The 27662-nt window shown below is 41.9% G+C and overlaps 1 protein-coding gene across 1 annotated transcript; it reads left to right on the top strand.

The window, feature by feature from the left end:
- The first annotated feature begins 7014 nt into the window (after positions 1-7014).
- LOC149284045 (uncharacterized) lies at positions 7015-27389 on the top strand. The gene is made up of 17 exons (XM_089497224.1): positions 7015-7037; positions 7576-7678; positions 7872-8051; positions 13927-14000; positions 14401-14519; positions 14911-14972; positions 15495-15589; positions 16044-16131; positions 16873-17005; positions 17765-17881; positions 18723-18852; positions 19088-19265; positions 23383-23613; positions 24334-24339; positions 25388-25760; positions 26105-26227; positions 27271-27389. Exons 1-17 carry the CDS (start codon positions 7015-7017, stop codon positions 27387-27389), a joined length of 2154 nt encoding a protein of 717 aa, XP_089353350.1.
- Positions 27390-27662: the final 273 nt, after the last annotated feature.

The following is a 27662-nucleotide window of genomic DNA, read 5'->3' as shown; positions in this document are numbered from 1 at the left end:
CTGTGTTATGCATCAGGAGACATGAAATGCCCCCTTTTGCGGTGACCATGTAATTTTCTAGCAGATATCCAAATCTTATGCGGAGAGGTCTGGTAGAGGTGCATCTCCCAAGAGGATGAGGGCATGTTTGGGTGATGTGAGAGGGTTAAAAACATTACTGGTTTGTACATTTCCCAAAAGAGACCTGGAAGGGAAGCGGAATCACAAAAGTACCTTTTCATCGAGTGCTGATGACCTAATTAGGAGCTAAGTCTGCCTGAAACCTGATAGGGTGTTTATTTTATTTACAGGGCATGGACCTCCAATGACCTTCACCAGGAAACAGAAGTGCTCATTAACCCATTTGTATAGCTATGTAAAGTGAAATGTAAATATCTCCAGAGTACTCTAGAAAAATATCAAATAATGTAAGAAATAATACTTGGTCTTTCTGGTACCATTACACTACACTGCGGTAATGCCAGTTCTATATACTATTATATAGGTTGCTCCCTGGGACAGGCCGAAACATATCATATGGGTGCATTTGGAAATAAAAATCTGATTTACTCTATGTTTAGTCAGGAGCGCATTCACCTTGTGCACCCAGGGCAGCTCCACCACCTGCCCCCTTCCTGGCCACGGCCCTCGTTGTGGAGAACCAGGACATGGTTTTGGTGTTGGTCCAGTTGTACATGGGATGGGGCTAGCCCCAGACAATCTAGTAAGTAGGTGTTACCCCACTATATTAACCTTTTGCTGGCAGGGTGTTCTACTTACCTACCACCCTCTTGGTAAAGTAAAGCTTCCTTACAATACATTAAACTTTGAGCCTCTAATTCTACACTATGATCTCTTGATCTGTTAATACGAAATACAACCTATAACAACCAGGTCCACCAAATAACATTGCTAGTAATGGCTTCTGAACCATGGGCAATCAACCCTTATTTTTGTGGCAGAGGAAGGACTAAGCCTATTTAGCCTAGGGTGTTATATGCCACTGGCGAGGTGCATGATATGTTACATATGGGTCGGTGTTAGGGAATGTTTCACCTATTTGTGTGTATTGTGTGATTAGGGCATTACACATATATCACTGTTGACATTCTGGAGTGTTGCTGGGACAGACATGACATCAGGATTTCTCTCAGGATTGTTGGCAGCTACACCTTGTGTACCAGTCCTGCTGACTCCATGCCACTGAGAGAATTGCTCTCTGGCTGCTATCTTCTGTGTGGAGTAGAGAACAAGACCCTTATTCACATTCTGGCTCTGTGTTCCTTCTTCTTTCTAATAATTGCATGTTTTCCCTTCAGGCCCACTATAGTCTTTTACTCTTTAATTGCAATTACTCTCATTTACATAGCAGATGAGGCTAATTGCCAGTATTAGTTACCAAATGTACGGCCGCGGTGGGAGGAAGTAAAGTGCCCTACAGGTAAGAACGGCTTCGCAGCTCTAATTGAGAAGTGTGGGGAAGGAGTGAGACTCTTTTCCCAGAGAGAAAGGTGTTCAGTAAGCTGTCTGGACTGCGCCTATAATTTAAAACTGCGGTACCGTGATTACAATTTTAACCCTTTAACTACGAGAAGAAACACACTAACATTTTAATTAGTTGGGAGTAGTTGTGTGTGTGTGTGTGTGTGGGGGGGGGGTAACATATATTAAAGGCTGCATCTCTGTAAGCCAATAGCATAGGGTCCAATTGCTCCAATATCTTCCATGGTAGCTCCCCTCTGTGTAATATTTTTTCCAGCTCATCGAGGTAGTCTAACCACCGACGTTACGAACTACATAACACAGCATGATTCTCAGACAATTCTGCTCAATCTTGGGCTTCCCAGCACCAGAAATCTTCTTCTTGTTGTTGAGTATATTTACTAAAGGTCATCATAAGATGCCCGATATCTCTCACTCAATCGCAATTCCTAATTTATTGGTTATTTCAAGCAATCTTGGCATTACATTAATGATCTCATTGTATTTGAATCTTGAATGCTCCAGATGTTCACATTGACTTTCCACCAGTTGGTGAACTACAGATGGAGAACCCATCTTCTACAGACTTCTTGGTGTTCCTGTATATCAGCCGAGGCGAGCTGATACCACGTTTTTAGCCCCTCGCTCGGGGTAGCTGCACAGGGGCAGGTCTCCTTCTTTAGAAGAGAAAGCCGGATACCAAAAGATATTCTGAATCCATGGCTTCTCAAGAATAATTTAAAAAATCTAAAGAAAGTCAACGACCACACAATGGCCACTCAGACATGCGTAATTTTAAGCGGCTCCATACACAATATAAACAGGAATTCCTTAGAAAATAGAGGGCTGTTGCAGTGGCCGAGGATTGGAGTAGGTTGCTCGGTGTTTGCATGATCTCTGACCTAATGTCCCCAAGGGAGGCTCTACGTTTTAAGATGCCCTAAGCAAAAAGATTTGGGGGGGGGGCATTTGTATTGCAAGTGATGAAAAGCATGCATTATACATAAAGTAAGAAATGCAATACTTATGTTGTGAAGTTTTCTTTTTAATTTACATTCTAGAAATATAACTTAGAGGAAAGTGACTTTATGACGAGGCAAGCCTTCCATATTGTCGGAAAGGGGGTCCCTAATACTGGGAGTCCTAAGATACTGATTAATATGTCGTGGGTACTAAATGAGTCAGTGCCAAGTTATTTGCATGCTGTTGTCACTGTGCTTTTCCACAAGTAGTGGCTCGATACCCCTTGCTAGCCACAAAGAGATAATGAGAGTATTTATTAAACTGGTTGGCTTTTCAGGTCCTTGACTTCACTATACTTAATGTGCCAGCAACAGTAAGATGATAATACAAAAAAAGGGCAGATCTGGTTTTATATAGCGCCATCATATTATATAGCGCTGTCTAATGGGTAGACATGATACAAGTAGTATATACCATAACAATTTGACTTATAGAAACAACAGGTGCTGCCCAAAGGAGCTTACAATCAATGTGATGATTTAAAACAAATCTCCCCACTTAAGCTATGCAATCTGAAGGGTATAACTACCAGTAGTCTGGAATTGGCAGGGATAGTCCCAACAATTGGGCTTATGTAAAATACTTTATGGTACATTACATAGGCAAAGACTTGATATAACATACCATTCTGCCTTTGGGAACTGTACATGCTGAGCCTCTGACAGTTCCAATAAACACAACATATTCTGGGACATAGGTGTAGTTGTCAGGACTGTCCAGGCATATTTAGGGCTGTTGATAGCTATGAACATTTACTGCAGTCTGAACATACCATTCTGTGCTAAGTGGAACATTTCAGTGGTTGCTATGGCAACTGCTCCACTTTATCTATTTTGTACCAGAACTGCTCTATACATAGAACCAAACTTCTTACCTCCAGAGATTAGTCTGGACTTTTATTTGAGGGAAAAAGTGGGGTCAACGTGGGGCTCAAAGCTTGTTGTCAGTGTTCTTTCTCACTCTCTTTACAGACAATGCGCTAAAAGAAAGAACAAATATACCATAAACTAGTAAGCATAAGACAATAAATGTTAATGCGTGTATATATAAGGAATAATACATCTTTAATACGTCTGGCATACATTCCTGTTATTGTGCGCCAATAAATGCAGACGTATACATTTTCTATAAGGAAAAAAATGCTCATAATATATTTAAAGCTCAGACAAGAAATAAATGTAAGGCTTCTATTTATTGATATTTTTGAATGTTACGATTGGGTCTAGAGGGCTGTTTTCTCTGTTTGGCTCTGTGGTTAGGCTGGAGCTTACAAATCAGATTCTGCATTACAGCAAGGACATCTAGCAGTCTGTAATATGGATGTGTGAGTGGTAGCTCTCCAGTTCTTTACAAGGTAGACCAGGAGTTCAGATTATCACTTAGCTGTCTATGTCTATAATTATATATAGTTTCACTTTCTATTGATATGCTCATTTCCTTTCCAGTGCCTCCATCCAGTCTATACCATTGCAGAGTTCCCCAATGAAAAACTGCTTGGATTACCGAAGACCTGGCCAGTGAATAGAGTTCCCACCTATCATGGTTTTACCTGGACAGTCCCAAAATAAGTCTCAGGTCTTGAGTTTATCTCTATATGTCCAGGGAAACAGTGGGTTAGTACCCGTGTTACTCTTTATGCTGCTGTGGGGATGGACTGGACAGCCCTTGGTCATGTAAAAGTGGACGGGGACCTGGAATGCACATGGAAAGCATGTGGAAGGAGAGACGATGTTCAGCATGTGGAGAGGGGGCCGTCTAATAACATTTTGGTGCGTGGGTCCAAGGATGAAATACCGCTTGCCACAAAAACCGTTAGTTTAGTGGAGAAAGAGAAGTACGGAAACGCTTCTCTTTCTCCACGAATTTATCTTGATCTCTTCGCGTCGTAAATGATCTCAGTTATATAATTCTTTTCATAGCAGACATTGGTTAGAACTGAATAAGTGTTAAGAGTGGAACTTTATCTATTTACCAATTGCTCTGTCTATTTTACCAAATGGCAATAATTCCCGATTGACTCTATCACTAAAGGCAAATCCTAGAACTCTAACCCATGGCAGTATACAGTACATGCCCTGAACGTGTCATCACTCCAAAATGCGGATAGTTGGGAAAGGATGATTCTACATTAGACCAAAAATAGTGTATCCTATTCCTTTCAATAAGTTCTAGATATTATTTAAATGGAACTTTAGTTAAGCTAATGGATGGATATATTCCAAGACAAAATGTTGTTAATGTTAGTTGACAGTACAGTGATATTCTCATTTATATGCGCATTTCTCCATGACCGTATTTGATTATCTCTTATGCTGCCTCTCCTTTTATGCTCCTGGGCACCCACCAAATGGTCATGTGAAAATATCTAGCATCAAGCTATGCCCTGTTTTATCAAATTGCGAAAACTCGACGAGTGCCTCGAAGCAAGAGAAATAAGAAGAAGATGGAAAAAAGGAACTTTATCAGAAAAAACCCTACAAGAGATAGACCTCAGATTAGAAGGCTTGGCACTAATGTTTTATTGCAACCTAGTAATAAATCAGTATCTTGGGGGATTATCTCTACATTGAGTTTGACATCAATGCAAATGAGACTGTACACTGTTTTCGGGTTATTTAAATGTAAATTATGTGTACACTGGTTTCATTAACTTTATTTTGTGGGTACGTGCTCTTTTTTTTTTTTTTTTTTAGAATCCTTATCCTTCTCACCCTTTTCCCAGTTTGTCATTATGCCAAAAATGATCTCCTGAGACTTGACACTTTCCAAGGAAGACTCATGAGAAAGTCCCTAAAATGCTACATTTTTGTGAAAGACTGGTCAGCTGGACGGTTACTGACAATTTACCATACTTGCTCGATTATATGACAACCTCCCAAATTTTGGACCTTAATGAAAGAAAGAAAAAAGAAAAGGCCTGAACAAAAGATTACCTTATTAGAAGAAAAAGCAAAACCATCGTTTTTGTTTTGTTGCTCTCATGCTCTCTGTTAATGACTCCATACTTTCTCCGCAGCTCCGCTTCCATGTCTCCTTTGCCGGAGCTCTGTTTCCTCTCTTCTTGTCTTCTTTCTTCGTGCACTGCTCCTCGGTATCAGCTCCGTTATTCAGGTACTTACGCAAAAGGGTGGAGACTCCACGCACACCATCTCCGATTGGAGGAACAACGGAGAGGCTGTCCCTGTGGTGCGCACCGTGGCTCCGCCCTTTTGCAGAAGTACTCCAAGAGCCAGAATATTGCAGACGGATTCGGGAGAAAACGAGGTCAGAAACGCTTCTCATTCTCCATAAACCATAGGCACAGGCATCGTAGACTCAGTGGGCCCTGGCGGACTAATAGATATTCTTGTCTGTCATGTACTGTCACCCAGAGAATAGTAGTAGATGCACTGCGCAGACTACCGTACCTGGGAGGTGGGAGCTCATTTGGTTATGTCACATGACCCCACAGTACACGCATAACAGATCTCATCACATGGAAGCAGAATATGTGTAGACACGCCTAGTAGCTCCAGAAGATCTGGCTGGCTTGTCATACATGGGCAAAAGAACTTATAGCGACTACGAAATGGATAATTGCATGCAGCGGCCATCTTGGTTATGCAGACAATATAGTAACCCAACCATCTAGTAGGATTACCACTAAGGTGACCTCATCGGCCATTTTTCCAGAAACAAAAGTATTTTAGATGTTCACGAAGTACACACCTTCCAACATGTCAAACGGCCAGGGTCGTCGGGCTTCGTAATACTTCTCACGTGACCTATTCATAAATATCCTGAAAATAAAACGTAAAGTATTGCAATGATTTTATTGGCATCATTTGTTTCATGAACACCTTTTCTGCTGTTGCTATTATTGCCACTTTCGGGAGGGGACTGTCAACCTTGAAGCGGGATTCTTGGAAGGTGTGTAAGCTTGCAAGCAGGGCTCTCTCCACCAAATGTATCGGTTTGTCTTAGTCTGTCAATTCTTGTCTTGTCATACCCCTTGAATTTATGTATTGTATTAAGCGCTGCGTAAACTGTTGGCGCTATATAAATAAAGGATAATAATAATAAGGTGTGCACATGAAAACAACAACCATGCAGTAGGTGGGATGTATAACTTAATTGATTCCTGGCTGAAGGAATTATTCAGTCATACCTTACACATGCAGCTAGGTACCCCTTCACATGTACTGGGCAGCAACATGTATAAAGTATATGAGTAGAATGAGCAGCCTTACTGCACTGCTCTCTGACCTATATAATGCTATAGTAATGAGTTATCTGTGCCACTTAAAACATATTTTTTTTCTCAGAAACATAACCCCAGCGTGGACTTAGTTAATGATATAACCGCCCTTACCATCGTGCCCCTTATTTTCGAATCGCCTTTACTTTCCGGCAGGCATTCGCTACGTCAGCTCTTTTAGCGGGGTCCTGAGTCAACGAGCGTCTTCTGCCCATGCGCAGTATAACACGTGTAGCTACTTCCGGGTTTGGCTGCAGCAGGGATACTGAGACTTAAGGATGTCCGCAGACGGCATGAGGGTTGTGGCGTTAATCAGGTGATTCACACCGCGGGACACAATGGGAATCGGAGTAGATGGGCGAGATGTTTGGTGGATGTAACTTCAGGAGGAGATTTAAACATCGGCTGCGCTGAGAAGTTACGTCATCACATATCTTGTGCGTCTCAATTGTGTAACAAGTTTAGAGAAACCAGAAATAAAACATTCAGCATATAAGTATCCCGATGAACACTGGAAGAATTGGTGTTATCTTCACTTATGTCCTAACAGCAGGGCTGGCTGTGCCTACTGAAAAGATGGATCTTTTATATGTAGATCAATATTATCACATAAGCCAAATGTACAAAAAAAACCAAAGTACCCCGATACGTTACTAAAATCTCCGTAATGTTCATCACCATTTAATTATATACAAAATTTGAATAAACGTATTAATGTGATTAAATAAATATGATTATATTGGAGCGTTCGGAATAGATGGGCTGGATGGCTCTTGTCTGCCGTTGCTATGTATGTTTCTATTTACTTGAAAATATTAAATGCATGTAATATGATATATTTTCTATCTTTCTAGCGGAGGGAAGGATAGTTGCTACAATATGATGCAGTGTGTCTCAGCAGGTCATCAGATAGTTGCACTTGCTAACCTGAGACCCCCGGAGGCTGCAGGTAATGACGTTGGGGACCTTTCCTTTTCCAGGTCTGTGGTTTTTTCTTTTTTTAACCCCTTAATGACAAAGCCCGTACATGTACGGGCTCACAATGCATTGTTTTCAATGGGTTTAGGGGCCGCCCATTGTTCTTAAGGAGTTAAACCTACTTTATATATCATGGAGCTTGTTCTACCTTCTTTTTTTTGCAGTGGACGAGTTAGACAGTTACATGTACCAGACCGTGGGACACCAGGCATTGGAACTGTATGCAGAGGCCATGGGGCTGCCCCTGTATCGAGCCACTCTCAAGGGCACCAGCCTTGACATCGGGAGATCATACACGCCACACGAAGGGGATGAAGTGGAAGATCTCTATCGCCTTCTGAAGCTGGTCAAGGTACAGTAAATTGTGTATTATTACATTACTCTGGCCTTGCGGTGTACTTCCGCAAAAGGGTGGGGCCAAGGTGACAGCCCTCCCCCGTTCCTCCAATCAGGGGAGAAGGTGTGTCTGGAGGCTCCACCCTCTTGCAGAAGTTCTCCGGGAGACCAAGTTAGCGCCATGGATTGCTGGGAGAAGTGGTCGAAGAAAGAAGGACAAGAAGAGGCAAGAGAAGAAGCGAAGCTGCGGGAAAGGAGAGAGTGAAAATACGGGTGAGCGAGAGTGAAAAAAAATTCAGAGCTGTAAAGTTAGAATGTTTTCAAAAATAGACATGTGAATAGTTTATTTTAATCATTTAACAAAATGCAAAGTGATTGAACAGAAGAAAAATCTGAATCAAATCAATATTTGGTGTGACCGCCCTTTGCCTTCAAAACAGCATCAGTTCTTCTAGGTACACTCGCACGTAGTTTTTTAGGTACTCAGCAGGTAGATTGTTTCAAACATCTTGGAGGACTAACCACAGCTATTCTGTGGTTTAAGGGCCTTAGTTGCTCCCCTCTCTCTCAGTCAATTCTGACCCAATCCCTAACTCCCTTTGCAGAAATGCAACCCCAAACTTGCACCGTAATTGCCTGCTGCCATTTTTCGGCACGTCGTTTGGCCTTGTTTTCCGGTCAGAGGTATGGCTTTTTGGCCACAAGTCCACGTCTGGCCTCACTTCTCCAAACAGTAGATCTATGTACCAGGGTCCCATTGTTTTCTATCAATGCTGATCTGATGGCATTGCTGGGCATCTTCTGATGAAGGAAGTAAGCATGATGTGTCTTTCATCTGGTGAACTAAGCTTCCTTGGCTGACCACTGCATCTATGGTCCTCAGCGTTGCCCATTTCTTTGGGCTTCTTCAAAAGAGCTTGGACATTACATCTGGAAACCCCTTGACGTTTCTGCCAGAGAGAGACCTTGCTGATGCAGTGTAACTACCTTGTGTGTTGTTGCTGTGCTCAGTCTTGTCAGGGTGTATGACTTTTGACGTTAAACTGTCTTCAGCAACCTCACCTTGTTAGTGAGGTTGGCTGTTCCTCACCCAGTTTTATTCCTCCAACACAGCTTTTGTTTCAGTTAATGATTGTGTTTCAACCTACATATTAAATTGATGTTGATTGGCACCTGTTTGGTATAATTGTTTAATCATACACCTAACTATATGCCTACAAAATCCCTGACTTTATGCAAGTGTACCTAGAAGAATAGATGCTGTTTTGAAGGCAAAGGGTGGTCACACCAAATATTAATTTAATTTCGATTTTTCCTCTGTTCCCTCACTTTGCATTATGTGAAATGATAAAATTCACCTATTAACATGTCTATTTTTGAACGCAATACTTACTTTGCAGTATTCTTTCACACCTGCCTGAAACTTTTGCACAGTACTGTATATATATATATATTTTGCACATACATGCAGACCTGCGCTGTCTGCATTTGTTAATTGGGTGCTGTAGTGTCTGGATGGGCGCATGCTTTGTGAGCATAAAGCCATCAGATCTCTCGAATCCAGCCATGGCCCGCAATTATATAATTGGGCGAGCACTAGCCTTAAAGTGGCAGAGTCACCTTGTCATCCTCAGTCCAGCTCTGTGTGTTAATATACATATATATGTGTGTGTGTGTGTGTGTTTGTAGCTATGAACAAAAATAAGCCTGCAGCGCCCCCTGCTGCTTTTATTCATTCATATAAGGCTGCTGAAAAAATCCTACGTTTGGAGGTTGAGGCTGGTGCCAGGTACGGAGTGTTTACTCCTGTATAAACAGCGTGTCTGGAGCATTTACTCCCTTAGAGATTATCGTGTTATATATTTTGAAAGCATCGCAGCTTCTTAGGAGACTTTGAAGATATTGGCATACCGCACAGATAACAAATACATCAGTTCCCTGCAGCAAATCATTATTTCTTTTCCTTTCCTTTCTTATCTGCATCTCATCTCTTAAACCTTTATTCGATAAATATTTTCCATTTTTTTTTCCTCCTCTCCCTCCCATATCTTGATGTCTGTTTCGTGTGCTTTTTGTTTTTCTCTTCTGCAGTTTTTAAACCCGTCTGCAGCCCTTGCCTCGCTCGTACGAATGAAATAACCAAATTGAAGCCTGGTTTAATTAAAATAGTGATGAATGCAGATTGCATGAAGGAGACAGTATAATACAGCCAGTCTCTGGCTGCGGACAGACTGTATAATTACTGTGATGGAGCAAAGGGCTATGCGGAATATCTTTTACCGACACTTACAGGAAATTCTCCTTTTACCGTAAATGCTTTGCTTTGCCACATCATTGCCAGCGAGACTTTCAACGCATTTTAAAGAACAAGGGTTAAATTCCTATATTGCATATATTTTTCCTCTAACTAAAGCAGAGCAAAACAGAATGTGTACCCCCCCACACACATAATTTGTGTTTTTTTCTAAAATTATTGATCATTTTTATTAAATGAATGCTAAACACTACTAGCTGGCCATGGCATTTTTATAATTTCATAGGAAAAGGGGGTGAAATCTATTTAAACCTTAGTTTGATATAACACTTCTTTCCCCAGTTGCTTCTCTTATGCCTGTTTTCTAATATCCTTCAGTGTCTCAAATGTAAAAAAAAATAGTTTAATGTAAATATGAATGGAACCAAAACCTCTAGCCTGTAGAGTGCTATGGCTAGAGAAAAAAAAGAATAGTTGAATTATATGGTTTTACATATCAGGGCATAATAATAATGTTCTGTTCCTTAGCAGCTCTACAAATTAGGTAAATACAATCTAGGGTGAACAACAACACATGACATATCACACCGTGTCATGATTTATTCAACAAAAATAAAGCCAAAATGGAGAAGCCATGTGTGAATAACTAAGTAAAACCACCTTTAGCAGCAATAACTAATATTCTGTGTTACTTTATCAGGGCAATTAAGAATGTTATTTAATACATTTATATAAATTAGTATACAGGTAAAGAGGGCACAATTTAAATCTTTCACTTTCAAACTGTGATGTTTTATGCACAACAAAGAAGCATGGAGAAAAGTCGAACAATTTTTTTTTTGTATTTCTTTTGTATTATTCTATTTTTCCTTCCCCTTATGTGTGAAGAACTTATAATAGATAACTATGTTTTCCACACCTGATCTGTTGTGTGTGTGTGTAAATTAGGACTTTTTAATAGGTATGTTGGTTGAATTGAGGTCTTTATTGGCTCTTCATCATGTTGATTAAATGAGGTCCGTACCTCAAAATATGAATCTAAAGTCCCACTGCATTAAAATTCAGAGAAGCAAGAGGATCATGCGGACGTACTATACATATAGCAGGTAGAATCACAGGTGTTGATGCTTTGTCTCTCTCTTGCAGCGCGAAAGCGAGTTCAAATAGTCAAAAAAGGTAAACTTGCCGAATATTTTTTGGCTTCTCATTTTAAGGATCTCTACAGCCATTATTGCAATTCAGTGCATACGATAGCTGTGTGGTCCGTCTTACAAATGCACCTACAGTCCAGCGCTGGCTCTGGTGAACGTTGAGTGGTCTTGTGTATCTGTGTAAAGTCTTCCTATGTATTTCAATGGGAGCACTTTCCTGCCACTGATTGACAGCTTCAGGCAGCCAATCAGTGGCAAGAAATGTTAAATCATGGCGGAAGAGGGCAGCTTTGTGGCATATTAAAGTATACATAGAGACATGGGGCTACTCACAGAGTACTTTAATACCCATTTTTCTATAGGGGGCATGTCAGATGCAGTAGTGCATTTTATGATTTTGTTTTTGCCCCCCCCCCCCACAACAAAACCAAAAAATCGTGTCTAATATTGCAGTAAAAAGGCGTATGTAGTTAAGAGGATTGGCAGTTTGATCCCCGGCAGATCAGCAACCTTTACACATGCTGCAACATTATCCGGATGTCTTATTTTGTTTCCAAACATTAATACCCAACTCCATTCCCCCCTCCCTTCCTTCTCCGGCCTCCCTCAGGCTGTTTGTGGTTCTGACTTGACAATTATTTAATTTATTTCTTTATCTGATTAACTGACACGTTGGGATCACATCAGACAGAAGCCCCCCGAGGGTGCGCACACACCAATTTCATTTAAAGAAAAGCAGAAAGGTTTGCGTTCCACGCCACGTTTTAATGGCCGCGTTTATCAGGCAGAGAAAAATTACCTACATCTCGGCGGGGGAGACGGGGGACCGGTTTGTCCTAAGGACTCGTACTTTAAGAAAAATTGATAATAGCTCTAAGGCAATTCGCTGTTAAAAGTTTCCTCTCATTAATATTACATTTCCGCCTATAATCACAGTCTGTGTCATTCACCAATTAAACGCTGAAGTATTATTGCTAATTTTTCCCCCCGAATGATTTTTCTGATTGGTGGAAAGGCAGGGATGTATACATGGGGTGGGTTTTTATGACTGGTTAGCTCAGTAATGGATGGTATGGTGAAGGAGAAAGGAAAAGCACAACAAGGTGGAAAGCTAGATGTGGATGTGAACCAAGTTTACTTCGGCATTGACCCTATCGCCATAAGCATTGTGTTGCGTTCTAATGGGATCACTCCAAAGTTAGCATTTTTGTCTTGATTAATCGGGTTTTGTATCCTTAAGAGCGAATTCAGTCATATTCAGTAATGTCAGGAAGAGTGGGCTTTGATCATTCCTTAACAAAGAAAGACCTTCTATGCTGTCCTCAAAAGAACGGTCATTTTAAGGATCAGGCTAGTTGGCAGGAGCCAGCACCTCACTGCTCCAAAAAAGTTTTAAAAAAAAAATAAAAACATTGGAAAAGCAGAAAAAAATTGAAAATGATTATATGTTTAAAAATAAATAAATAAATAAAGATAGCGTGTGAATAAAGGGCATTTTGGCCATCCAAACCATGAAAAATCCAATTCATGTGAGATTCTGTGCTCGGGGGGATGCTACTGAACATACCAGGTATGTGTTTGGCAGTGGGACCTATTCTGTGGAAGAAATTTTAAGGAAAATGAAGACTTACAAATGACTTCTGGTTGCATTGTTCAGGGGGCTCCCTGGTACACTCAAGCCTTTAAGGGCATGGTTGGTGTCTGTTTATGGATGGAGCTCTGCATAATCCTCTACTTTGCCCTACCCTGCAAGGTTCTCCAAACCCTTCATCTCTGCATCCTTTGCCTTCCCTTCTCAGGTGGACCCCATTCTTCGACAGGTAGGCTTCTTCCTAGAGGAGTAAAAAAAAATCACTGGCTGTTGGACACATAGGTGACCCATTAGGGGGTTATGGGCTCTTGACAGCTGCCCACCTAGTCTGGTCTTGAAGACAGTTGTGGAAAGATGCCTTGACCCCATGTTTGTGTCCAGTGCAGGACAATCTGGTGAAAAGCACGTGTCGTGTAGTTTTCAGACTTGAAGGAAAAGGTTTTCTCAGCGCTTTTAGGAATCTCGCTCTTTGAGCAGTCATTAGCAGACATTCTGATTTCAACAGAAGGTCATGGCTTTACTGATTTTACAAAGAAAAATGACGATGCTTCTTTCTCCAACTATATAACCGAGCAGAATTCCTTCTACGCTTCTCAGACAAATGATTGAATTGACTCACCACATCACATATATTTATATTCTTTGATCGTACGAGCTAAAACCAAAAAAGAACATATTTTAATGCTCCTTCACCTTGCAGTAAGGAAGTGTGGATTCATTTCAACGTGGCATATTTTTTGGTGGGAAATATGGTGAATTTGGTAGTATTTTCACCAACACAGATGGCTGTGATAAGAGCTGAGGTGACACACAGCGCAGTGCTTTATGTCTGGACATCTGCGGTAAGCAAGAATTGGCTGGTAGCGTCTCAACTCTGTCTGTGGGTGTTTTTCAGGAGAAAGAGTCGGTGGATTCTGTGTCTGTCGGAGCTATTCTATCTGACTACCAGCGTGTACGAGTGGAGAACGTGTAAGAAGGTTTTCCATGCATGCCTAAGGGGTCTTCGGAAGGGAGGACAAGGGTTACCAAGTATTACATGTTACTGGAGTGGCATACTTATTTGTGTACACTTTTATGGGTCAAGAGGATGACCATGGTAGATGTCTTCTACCAATATGTTCACCAATCATACCCAATCCTAATAGAGAGAAAAATACAGCCATTGATCTAATCTCTTATTAATTTATTTTAATTGATCTTGGGCACTCTTGTATCTAGGGGCATAGATTACTTTGCCCGGGTAATATGGTTATTTTTATCATTGTATCAAATATTGTAACTGTTTTAACAAGTGTTTTTGCATCTGCCTGTGTGTGTGTAAAAAGTATATTTTTTTGGAAATTGGTTATTTTGTCCTTTTTGGCTCTAGGTGTCAGAGGCTTGGTCTTCAGCCCCTTGCTTTTCTGTGGCGTCGGAAGCAGGAGGATCTTTTGGATGAAATGATTGCCAACGGCCTTGAGGCCATCCTCATCAAGGTAGCTGCGTTTGGTAAGCGGTGGGAGTTTGGGCAGAAATGAAAGTAGGTAAAATGTCTTCTCTGCACGTAAATGTTTACAGCTATACTATAAGCATGGAACACTGATAAGTTAAGCATGATGTCCACTGCTAGAATTTAATTACCTCCTCAAATATTGAGGGTTTCTGATGGGATTTAGCAGCAATGCGGTTGTTCTACTCAGTGTAAGTATAATGGACACAGATTCAGTTCCATAACATTTCAGGCCAGTCTTTCTAGTAGAATTACTGTACTGAACTGAACTGAACTGTACTGAAGTACTGAACTGAACTGAACTGAAGTACTGTACACTTCTTTGAATGCTTCTACTGTCTTTTTGAAACTGTGGAACTGGGTGCAAAGTATCTATTATTACTCTTACAGGTTTGGATCCAGATACACATCTAGGGAGGACACTGGAGGAGATGAGGCCTCAACTCAAGAAGGTAAGTTTGTTACCACTTTGTGTCTCTATCTACCAGAAGCACCATAGTAGGAGCTAAGGAGCCATCTTAGTAGGTGCTTGTGAAATTCAGACACTTCCGATTAGTTTCATATTGTCTGTACAGTAGTCTACCTCAGCATGTTGGATCACTGGAGGCCTCCAGAACAGATAAGTTCTCCTTTCTTAAAAACGTACCCTCCCTTTAGTCACAAACTTTTAAATATTTTCCTTTATCCTCTTTATATTTGGTGTTTTATTTTATTAAGTAGCTTTATGTAGGCTGTCTGATGACGTAATACAATAGTATCAGTACCAACCTTTTGTACATGAAATTACATGCTAAAAGTGAAATCACTGTTTCTGCTGAGCTTGACTCATCCTGAAGAGCGATTAGAGACCGAATGTAAATGCAAATATATTTGTATTGAATCAAATAAAGGACTGGAAAGGGGTCTCTCTCTAGATCCACCGGTCGCTGATCCTTGCAGAAGAGAACTCACAGAATTCCTGATCTGTGTTTCAGCTTTCTTATAAGTATGGCGTCCACGTGTGTGGAGAAGGAGGGGAGTATGAGACCCTCACCTTAGACTGTCCCCTGTTTAAGAAGAGAATAGTAGTGTAAGTTGCAGTGACATTTTACTATAGTACAATAATTGGGGTGATGGGGAGTTCAAGTAATGGCATACTAGGAAAATATGAATGTCCATTGCTTGCGTGTATATATATTTTTGAAATAGAGAAGAATGTGCCGTGTTCCAATTGTATTAGGTGTAGGAATCGAAGGCTGGTAGAACCAATCAACAACAATCAGCAATTTACCAATAGATAAGAGACAACATAATTGGAAGGAATAATCATTCAGCTCCTGCGAAAGGGAAATTAACATATCTTTCCCCATGGGGTACAGATTAGAGTTGTTTTAATACATATATATTTCTTATTTTAAGATATTAGACTTGATTCTGTAATTTTATTTAGTGTAAAGAGACAGATCAGAGTAAATAGGTTAAAAACTGGTGCTGCTGCTCTCTGTACATCTACACCATGGCTCTATTCTTCTTCTGTGTTCCAGTGATTCTTCAGAGGTCGTGGTACATTCTAATGATGCCTTTGCCCCCGTGGCTTATCTTAGATTACTGAAGCTTCATCTTCAAGACAAGGTAATGGTCCAGTAGTTCTTACCAAGTCTTCCCGTCTTTACATGTGAATAGATAGTAGCTAAAAGTAAATTTCATAAGAAAATATATTAATGGGAACCTTGGGGAAAAACACTAACAAGTAGAAGTTATAAACAATTATGCTTATCCCCCAGATATGTCCATAGGGAAGAAAATCAGATCTACTAGGAGCCACTTACTCTTTAACTATACCTGTTAAAGGCGCATAGGTGCTGATTGATATTATATTTATTCTGTGGGCACCCGAGAGGCCAAAGCTCGATGAGCCTCAGGTCTGGTTGGACATCAAGTTGATGTCCCACCTGTGTAGACATTCATGTGACAGTAGAAATTCATGTGCACAGGCTTGGGACATTGTTGGAAATACCTGGGCTCAATTTTATCTTCAGACCAGCCGTGACATTCCAGGTTGAAGGTTTATAGAGTTATAGATGGGTGGTCACGTTCCAGATTATCACATATCACGCCTATGTACAAAATATCAGTTGTGCCTTTGGTTAATTAGTTGATTTTAACTGGCAAACTTGCCTTAAAATATCAACAGAAGAACTTCTTCTCTAGTCCTATGGCTTATACAGTCTGTTAAAACAATCTGAATAAGTGTAATGATAGATTATGTGCTGTTGGTTCAGATGTGACAGTTTCTCTTTAAGTAAGCCTTGTGTAGAAGGTCGTTCGGCTTAGTCTTGATGTGGTAACCCATCTGAAACTCTCTCCACGCAGGATAACACCTCGGTTCTGGATTTTGAAGGAGAATGCCCTTGTGATCTAGAACTTACTGTAGAGCCTGTTCTATGTGACATGGAGCACCAGTCCTTGACTTGGCTTCCACAGGGCCTTCCATCGGTTTCCTCCTGTAGGTATCTGCCTTTGGGAAATGTAAATTCTCTTTCTGTTTGGATGTGTAACATTTGCTGATCTCTATTTACAGTATCCATGGTCGATTGTGATTTCTAGTTTCAGCAATGATTACTGGTAATTACATTCTTACTGGCTTTGAATTAATGTCACAGTATTTATCGACACTAGAAAGGAACCAAGGTTTACTCTGCGGCTATGTAGATGAATATGGCATTCCTGGATTTCCATCATCCTAACTGATTAGCACACTAATCCTTAATAAATAACAAAATTGGACAGGTTGTTCATATTTCCCTCCACTACTTCTGGAGGGCTAACTTGTAGATGGCTGCAAGTAGTCTGGTCTTTTTGCGTAGCCTTAGTAGGACCCAGTCTTGAAACCTGCCGCCAGGGGAGAATACATTTGTAGCCTACAAACATGGCTTCCAATGCTTGTCCAGTGTGTAAAAACATAGGGTTGTAATGGCCATGTTGACAGAAACCCAAACTCTGTGCATTAAACTGAATTGATTTTTCTTTTGTACTTAATGAAATCTTGAAATTGTGGCAAATGGCAGCGCTTGACAACATTGCTTGGGCTTTAGTCCTTAATTATTGTAGAAGAGTAGGTGCGAGAGGCAATGTGTGAGGGTGCTTGGTCTCCTCTTGAGTTCTGGTTAGACTTCTATCTATCCTATACAACCATCTTTTGTGCTCGAAGTTCCCTTTTAAAATATAATATGTTTCAACTATTCAAAATGTTCTCCATCTACAGGTAAAACCAAAAAGTGTCCTACCAAGTCTCAGGGTGGATTTTTATGCATCAGTGAGGTCATCAGCTCTGGTCAAAGTGTCTACGATGCTTCTCAGAGAGGACTTTCCACACTGAATGGTAAGTATGACACCATGCAGCGCAGGAGGACAGGCCAAGTATTTAATTGCTGCACTTTAACTGCCGGGATACAAATGCAGGCTAGAGAAGAACCAAATTCCTGTGATCAGGGTGTGTGCTGTTGTACTGTCGTAAAAATGTAACACGTTGCGCTTTTAATTTAACAAGGAATTGTTTGTGTTTGGAATACACAATCATTGGCAAGAACCAGTGTCAAACCACGTGACTCATGAATAATTGTTGCTGACATTTGCCCAAAGGGAGACACACAACTAGGTGAATTTTAATTACATAGCATTATGGCAAACAACCATGACTTCTACAATTGTAAACTAGAAGTTTTGGCACCTAATATTTGAGCTATTTAACACAAACCTCTATTATATATAAATATATATATATATATATATATATATATGTTTATGGAAAATTCTAGGATTTGGAGACAAAGATGTCAGTGGTCCACTTGCAATGATTAGAATTGCGACTCCTCAGCTATACATAATGTATTTATTATAAATAATAATATAATAATTATTATAGGATGTGGGGAAAAACATTTACAATTTAGTCATATTTAGGATCCAGGAACAATGTATGCCAGTAGACGTCTTTATATGATAGTCTAATGCGTCAGTAGTAACGTATTAGCAATAGGAGTTGTCAAGACCTACTGTAGAGGTATTCTGCAAAAAGTTGTTGGAATCTAATAGTCGATGGGGGCAGTCATGAAATTAAGAAAGATTGAAGACTGTGCTAGGTGAATATAAGCAATGAGGATCAGGGTGACATTAAGGAGTTGTGTGGACATCTCTACTAGAAGACATGTTGCTTCTTGCAGTCCACGTGGAAGAGTTGGGATTGAAGCTGAAAGATGCTGTGTTGGTCCATCTGTACGTTAGGAACATGGAGGACTTTACTACTATAAACGACGCGTACAAGACTCTTTTTCCTGAGGCTCCCCCGGCGCGGTAAGTTTCTCTCCTGCTTTATTTGAAACGTTTGTCACTGTAGAAACCAATGGATTGGTGCTGATGACACCTCTTCAAACTTTGCTCCAGAAAAGCCTTTCTGAGTAACCTCCATTGTGTGTAGACCAAGACTGCTACACAAGCTGTCCAATTTATATCCAATTTATATTTTGTGAGCTGTGAGACTGACTTTTTTTTTTTTTTTTTTAACGCCTCAATCTCTTGGCTGTCCCAGGGTTTGTGTACAATGCCTTCTTCCCGCGGAGACGCTCTTTAAGCTTGACGGCCTGTTCTGGTATATGGAGCCTGACGTCTGCAGGGATGACTACTTTCCGGAGAAGATTTCCATGCATGTGCAGAGTGTCTCCCACTGGGCCCCCGCTAACATTGGACCTTACAGCCAGGCTATACGAGTGAGTCTTGAGGGGAATTGGAAAGGACAATGTGTATCTTATCTCAGAGATTAATTGTGTCCCGGCCGTGTCATGAAAAGTCTGCTGCATGTGTCAGGAGTGGACAAGGGTGAGACGGAGAAATGGGATGAGCAGGCAAAGAGGGCACAGTGACAGAAAAATGATAGAGCTAATGCGGTATAATATGACATATCTCCTGTATCTGTCACCTTGGGGTTACACTGCCAGCTGTTTGGGACTTCAAGACTGTGACTGTGTACTTCTTCTCGGGTTATTTCAACAATCTGGCTCTAGGGGAAGCTATTTTATATATAAAACGTTCACAGAAGCTGTAGGATCTGTACCGTTATCAGGCCTTTACCGAGCATTGCCGTCGGTCGTTGGTTGACCATATGATGACTTTGCTTAGACACTGTCTATATACAAAAGAAAATGCAGCTCTCCTAAAATTATAAGAAATGATAAACCGTTGTATTTCTTCTACTAGTAACATACATGACACACCCTCGCTGATGGAGCGCACTCCATCTCTACTCTGTTCCAGGTATGGGTCCTATGACTGTTGTAGATGTCTAGTGGAGAAAAGACAAAGTCCATCTTCACAATGGAGCTGCGCATCCCTATCCTTTGGCGCCACCCAGTGCCCAGAGTCCTGTACTGCAGACCCTACTGCTTACATTGAGGGGTGAACAGTGTAGGGAGGGGGACTATACTATGCGACTGAATAAAAACTGTCCCTTCGGCATCATTCACTCAGACATCGTGCCCTTTAGCTGACGCTCGTGCAATTCCTTGGAATTACAGGGATTAGAGCGAGGCGGTTAATGCGGGGCGATGGTGTTTGTCACTATTTCCAATGTCCTGGAAGGAGACCCATGTCCCCTGCGGGCAGGTCACAGAAGGCACCTTGGCAGAAGTAATGCCCGTCACCCAAACCCCCACCCCCTGGTAAAGGGAATATGAAAAGACACCAGTAGTAATACATAAACCATAATGTTTTAACAACTTGAGTGCCAGAGGAAAAGTCCTAATACAGGGCCAAAGGTTAAAAAATATATATACATATTTTCAATAAATAGGAAGACACAAATATCCATTTCTGTCTATATGTCAGTCTGTGTATCTATGCATGTTTACTAAATGATTGAATTTGGCAAAAGATACCCATTAAGTCTTTGTATGTATGTGTTGGTGCGTGTATATGACATGTCTTATACTTTATGATTGGCTCTACCGGTGTATTTACCTACTATGTATACGTTCTGTATAAGGTCTCATGCCCTCAAATCAACCAATTTAAGTTTAATATTCCCTGAATTAAATTCATGTAGGTCCCTTGTATTCTTTGCCATCCCAAGTATGAAGAGATGTATGTTGGGTTTTTGGCTGACATGTTACAGCGATATGACACAAGGTTGCTTTGGTGGCATTAATTGGTTTAACCTAAATATTTTAAGACATATTTTCCCAGAGTGAGCAGAAAACGCTGGTATTCTATGGAGTTCTTAAATGGGAATAATGTGTCTGCACGTCCCTTGTAGCACCTTATGGATTGTAAGCTCTTCAGGTCCATGTGTCGATGATTGTCCTCTTGTTCCCTAGGATTTGTCTTTTGTACATTAATAAGATTGTGGTTGTTCCTCCTGGTGATGGCACCCGGCGAAGCATTGCAGGGGGTAAGCACGTCCCTGATCGGGGAGGGGGGGGGCGGCTACTATTTGGTTTTCTTAGCGACTGCCTCTGACCTTGATAGCGTTTCACAAAGAGGAGCTCGTGCGGGGGGGGGGGATAGGGTAATCAGCGCGGCGTGGACAAAGCGAAGGTGACAGCGCTGCCTGCCCTGCACGGCACATCCAGCACGGGGGCATTCACCATTCAGACAGGCAAACAGAGAGGGGGCTTGGCACCACCCGGCAGCATGCACATAGCGAGCGTTACTTCCACCTGAGCGGCTTCCTACATGTAAAAAGGAGCACGGACATATATGTATATATGTGTATATATATAGTATTATATACCCATGTTTTCCTATCTTCATCTAATAAAATGCATCACTGTCTACTAAAGACGTTGTCATGTTTTGGACCAATACGGCGATATGCATTTCCCTGCCTTCCGACGGTGTAGTCGTTTTAGATAAGTAGGAAGGAACTATTTTAACCTAAAGAATCAAAGATATGTGGCAGAAGGTGGCAGACCTGATACATCTCATCAGTTGTCCTCATCCGACTCTTGCAAAGGATTTCTGGCCCAGTCAGTAACTCTCAGCAACCGCAGGGAGAGAGAACGTTAATGAGGAGGAATAACTATGCAGAGAATAGGGTGCTGAGATGCTCTTCCCATTGTTTACACATAAGGTGGGTTTCTATCACATATAACACCGTTACATGGGTCTGTCCTGTGTATTGAACAGCAAAAGCCAGGATTTGGGCAGAAGTGACAGATCGGCATTAAGTGCCCAGAGCTTTCCTCTGCATGCGCCGCCGTATCTGTGCTCCCTGAAGAGTTGCCTCTATTAGTCTAATTACCGGCAGGATTATCACACACCGTGCGATGAGAAGATCCGTAATCCCGTTAGGGATCTGATGAGGCAGGCTACAGCCTTCATTGATTTGGGCTACAGCTAAAGTCAAAGGTTATGTCTCGGGGGGGGGGGGGGGGACCACTTACACATGCCACTCGCATGCACCTCATCGGGGGTACTTGATATTTCTCTGTATAGGTGGGCTTGCCCCCCCTGGCTGCCACTGTACCCTCGTGCCAGTACAAACGTAACTTCCTAGTCATTCTGTATGGATTCATTGCTATGGCCAGTATGGCATAAGTATCCCAGAGGTGGCCACTTAACCATTTCAATACTATTGATAAAATTCTTTGCACCGAATAGACGCTCCAGCGTAAGTTGTAACCTCTGACACCTAGTAGTCGGGTTTAACCTCTTCTGCAACAGTTAAGCCTGCAGTTCCGACTTCTTCGCTCCCTCCCATTCGCAACACTGACGTTTTCTTTTTTGTTTGTTTTTTTGCCTGTATTCCTCCGTCCTTCTAATCTCCGCTCGAATCCGCTTCCCTGCGGGGAGAGCATTCTAGGTGTCGCTCGGTATGCAGAGCGATAAACGCCATCCCCTGCAGTGGACGCCGCGGTTAAATGAAGGAAAAATGCCGGTTTTCTTATTGAATATTGGCTTGGCCTCTGACCCCTTGATAAGGGCAGCTGCCCCAGGCACTGCAATGCATTCATAAGCTGGATTCACGTTATTGGGTATTGACGTAGATCAGAGGCAGTTACAGACAGCTGATCCATGCTAGGTCTGTATGTGGGGAGAGAAGAAGACGCTATAGGATTTCAGTCCAGCCCAGGGGTGTAATTGTGATATGCAGCGATCAGGACCAACTATAAACACAATGATCACAGTCTTATGATACATGCAGATCTGGGGATACATTCAGTTGCTGGCGTTGTTTGCTGAACCAGCCAAAATCCAGATGAAGTTTGAAGAAATGATTGCCATGGCTTAGGCGCCGTGTCTATGCCGTTTTATTTTTTCCAATGAGGATGGAACAAACCCTTGATGTGCCTATATTGGCAATAGCGTTATATTATTTTACTTGCTGTGTTCCGTACAGCGTAGGGGTTTTGTAACCTTTTTTGGCTCATTGTAGACATACAAAATTGTTGGCTAGATGCCTTTTTTGGCCTCCATCTCCCCTTGAAGCCATAAGGGGTTGGGAGAGGTACAGAGGAGATCTGGCGCACCTTCTGACCTCTTGGCCAAGGTGCAAAGGGAAGGGGTCGTACCTCCGTTCCAGGGACAGGACTTCCCACCATGTTTTTCCGACAAAAGCACAGAAAAACCATGTAGGTGTTGAGCTCACACAATCCCAACCCCGGGCAATACTTTATAGCTACGTATATGAAAGCAGGCATAGGAAAATGGGGGGACCCATGTAACTATGGCTAAGGAGTCAAAAAGTGGCACACATTGCGTCCTGTCTGTACACTGAATTCCTATTGTTCCTAGTTTTCCATCAGTCCAGCGGAAGACTTAATGTAGGGGACTGTGTATTATCTGGTATGTGTATAAAAGCATCAGATATCTCTCTTTTACCCTTCGTAGGTTGGTCCGGCGGTATTCTGCGCTGGACAGATTGCACTGAAGCCCTGCACCATGCGGCTGGTCCCTGGAGGTTTTGCGGCTGAGGTTGATGTCTCACTGCATCACGTGGAGAGAGTGCTGGGTGCCATGAGCCCCGGGACTTCCCTGAGCCACGTTCTACTTTGCCACTGCTACGTGACACAGAGCTCTTATATACCCACCGCTGTGGCGGCATGGGCAAAAACACAAAAGGTAATGGCTAATATATATATATATATATATATATATATATATATATATATATATTTATTTATTACATGCTATGTGGCTTTTTTGATTTTTTTTCTCAATACTTTGGTCAAGCATCAGCTCATTGACTTCATGGCCCCGATTTCCTGGAACAAAATATATTGTTCTGCTTTGTAATTATACATTTTATTGATTGGTGATAATCTTAATAAGGCTTAGTTGTTTTTTTTATATGAAGGCTTGGTTCTATGTAATCAGGTTAAAGACAAATTAGGATATTTTTTTTTTAAATGTTTGTTCCTAAAAGAGCATATTATTAAACCTTTCATGGCACCACACCCCAATCATCATCCAGCGTATATCTATACTGCAATGCAGTCAGGCGGCAAGGTAATTAAAACACATTCATGCAGTAGTTAAAAATAGGATTTAAAAATATATATATATATAAAACATAGTAGTTTTTATTACAGAAATAAATATTTCTCCGTATATCACCAAACACACCGAGTATTTTCCAACATACTGTATAAGGACCTGTGATCCATAAGCCATTTCATTGACATTGATGTCCTTCAATATATTGCCCACTTTTGTGCAGGGTGCTCTTCTAGGTCATTCATTCTTACATCTAGAAGACACACGTTTTATCACCGAAATGTTTATCGGTGGCGTTGGTCTTCCAAGCACACTGTTGGAGTCTACCTCTTTTGTTTCGTGTAGCATGATGTCCCAGCAAGGGATCGAGAGATTATTCTTTCTTACTCTGGCCTCTTCTACAGACGTTTGGTGGGATTCTCCTACTATTTTCTGTACGCCCGATCCTGTTCCGTTGACACATCCCAACGTGTTTCGGCCACTGAGCTTTCTGTATCATTCCGTGTTTGTCTTTACAGGTTATGCAAGATAAATATGAAATGCTGCTGATTGAGAAGTCATATTTATACCTACAGGTGGCAGCTGACCTGTTATTCCCATGTCATTATATTTACTTGGATCACCTGTATGTGGGCTACCAGTATCTCCCAATGGCTTCTTAGCCTTAACTTCGAAAGTTTTGTTTCAAATTAAAATCTTTTTCATACAGACTCGGTCATTGGGCAGTAAGGCTTAGCTCCTCTATTATGGACCATTGGCGGGGGGGGGGTCTGTGCTTTTAATCATTTACAAATGTCTCATTTACAAATGTATTAAACTGGGATACAGATTAACTGTTGATCAAATAGGCAAACTAACAGTCTGGGTATCCTACCCTAAAACAGATGTGAGTGGACATGTCCCATCCATTGATAGCCTCCCCCTAAAGGGTTCCTGGTTTGGGCATAGAATAAATTAGCGCTGACAGTGTAGTGTCTGGCCACGCGGCCACTAATTGAGTCCCCGGCACTCCTGTCTCCTTACCGAACCCTTACAAAGAACGCTTGAACAACAATTTGAATTCTAAGCTCGGCGTTGTTTATTGCAGTTCATTAATAACAACATCTGGAACATGTAAAATTAATGCTACGTGCTGCTCAAGGGTGTTTGTGAAATCGGACAAACAAAATGTTGGTGATCAGATTGGTTCACCTGGCAGCTCTTGTGTAGGATATGAGACCCTTTTTTGACTATTTAGTAGACCTAGGCCTTACACAGCTCTCTCTTTATCCCTCATCTGCATAAAGTAGCACTTTATAGCCGGTGGCAAACTGGACCTAGACCTGCTTTCAGTGGACATGTTTTCCAGAGAGCAGCAAGCTGTGACGTGTGAGCTAAAACGAGTATGTTCTATCTGCAGGATACGTCCGCCTCTATCTCAGTGGTGGTGGTACCCGAGCTTCCCCGTGGGGCAGCGGTTGAGTGGCATGTGGTTGCGGCAGTAAGTGACCCTTTGGACAGAAGATGCATGTCCACGATGGAAGAGAATCAGGGATACCGGGCGATACTGTATGGAGTGGTGTCAAGCTGCTTGTCCTGTGCCTCCCTCGCAGTCTCCCTGGCTGTCTCTTCTCTTGGGCTTCCATGTCAAGACTGGAGCCCTGCTAGAGAAGTCCTCATAACTGTGCTTAGGAGAGCAATAGAGGAGCTTCCCGGAGAGACTCCCCTCACACCCCTGTGCTGCAGGACCTTTTATAAAAGTGAGGGTTCGGAGTTGCGAGGTCTGCAAACAGGTGAGTCAAATACAGGAATACAAATCTGTTAAATGTCAGAGAGAACATTACTCAACCAGAGTGGTCTTGATTTCTGTGATTCGTTTGTGGATCAGGGGTAGATGAACTAGGATGGCGCGGTTGGTATGCTTCTCTGATGTAATAGAAGGTATGATTTGCCCAAATTGTTGTAGAAAGCACAAGGGCTTGACTCCCCGATATGTTTAAGTAGAGAATGACACACGTGTGTATGTTACTCATGTCTGACATGTCGTCAGCAGGTTGGATAGCTTTGAGCTTGAATGGCTCATTATTCCCTTGATACAACGTTATCATTAGTGAGGTGAAAATTACTCTGCTGACAGTGTGCGATACAGAAATGTCCACGTTACAGGAGCCTTACGAAGGGGCACAGCTCCTGTCTGGTGCCGGAGTGGCTGATCTAGGTGTGGTTCTTCGGCGTGCGGTACGGCTCGGCGGTGCCAGCGGTATAAGGTTTCCCGGCAGACAGGAGGTAACCTGTGAGAGGGCGAGATATCATTAGCAGAGCTTTCAGCAACTTCTCATATCGACTGGAAGGAAAATGCTAATTAGGCTTTGCTCGATAATAAGGTTCCTCCCATACCTGGCCTGAAGAAGTGCACATCCACAGCGCCAGTGCCTGAATTTAACCCCTTTGGTATTATTCTACATAATAGAATTACGTTCCAGATCCACAGACCACCGTACCCTACCTATGGGGCCATTGATATCTTTTTATTGTGGAATTTAAAATCCAACAACGGGTGTTTTTAACCCTTGTGATTGAAGCCTTGATGTGTTATATATGGCTGCTATGTGTGTTATGGTTGCCTTTGCCCTAGCATTCTATGTATTGGGAGACTGCTTCTGTTTTTAAATGGATTAAATTGAAGATCGACCCGCTGTGTGCCAAGATATTCATGTCGGAAGCGTACAAGCTCAGCTGAGCTCTCCCTCCTTCCCCCCCGCGCGGGTACAGCTGGGATAGTTGTAATGAACGATTCCTTTATTTAATAAAGCCCAATTATTGCTCCTGTTTATCTGCTCATTTGAAACATTTTGGGATTCAGCAAATTGCAACGCTCCCGGCCTTTCTAATTTCAAGAGCTGCTAATATCCCCACCAGGCCCTGAATTAATAAAGCGCAAAAAATCCTCTTTCTAAGGAGATTATCATTAAGCAGAAAGTATCTCCTGCTCCCCAAGCCCCAACCAGTTACACAGGGAGGGTGGAGAGCGCTGGATCTCCAGACAGCGCGTAATCTACCATTTACCTCTGAGATCGGCTATTGTGGCGTAAATGTTTGCCCCCAGAGGGTCCTGCCATTCTGTCTCTGACACTAACGGAGTCCGCATAAAGTCCACCAACAAACTTGATGCCCTCTGACAGTTGGGTTCATTGTTCTGTTGTACCTACTTGTGACCATGGAATGCATTGTGAACCCATGACCCTTTACCTTTGCTGTTTGTAAGCATTATTTAATTTAATCTTTTTGTCTTTTAATCTTCAGGGCTGGAAGGAGTTCTGGTTGACGTGTGGGGAGACACGGCCCCAACTCTGGTTCTAGTGCCTGTGTCAGGACTGTCCATCTCTGAAGTCTTGCATGTATCATTGTGGTTCAGCTCATGACCACGTCTCGCGGTGGACTTGTTGGAAGAAGAGGATTCGACACACCTGAAAAAACTCCATATATATATATTCCAAATATCAGACTGGACATTTTATTCAAAACCAGGAGGTCGATAACATATTAAACTAGCCTCAGGATAGCTGACAATAGGATGTATGGAAAACAGCCTGTCTCAAGGATGGAAGGCAGGAAGCACTGTGTACATCTGCGGGGGACCTGATCCAAAAACCAATAAGTGTGTAGTAACTAAAGCATTTGAAATATGTATATAT

Source organism: Sceloporus occidentalis, unplaced genomic scaffold (genome assembly GCF_023333645.1).
Source record: "Sceloporus occidentalis isolate IW3139 unplaced genomic scaffold, rSceOcc1.0.p SCAF_100, whole genome shotgun sequence".
Classification (NCBI taxonomy): Eukaryota; Metazoa; Chordata; class Lepidosauria; order Squamata; family Phrynosomatidae; genus Sceloporus; species Sceloporus occidentalis.
This window is presented reverse-complemented; position numbering and strand designations above follow the sequence as displayed.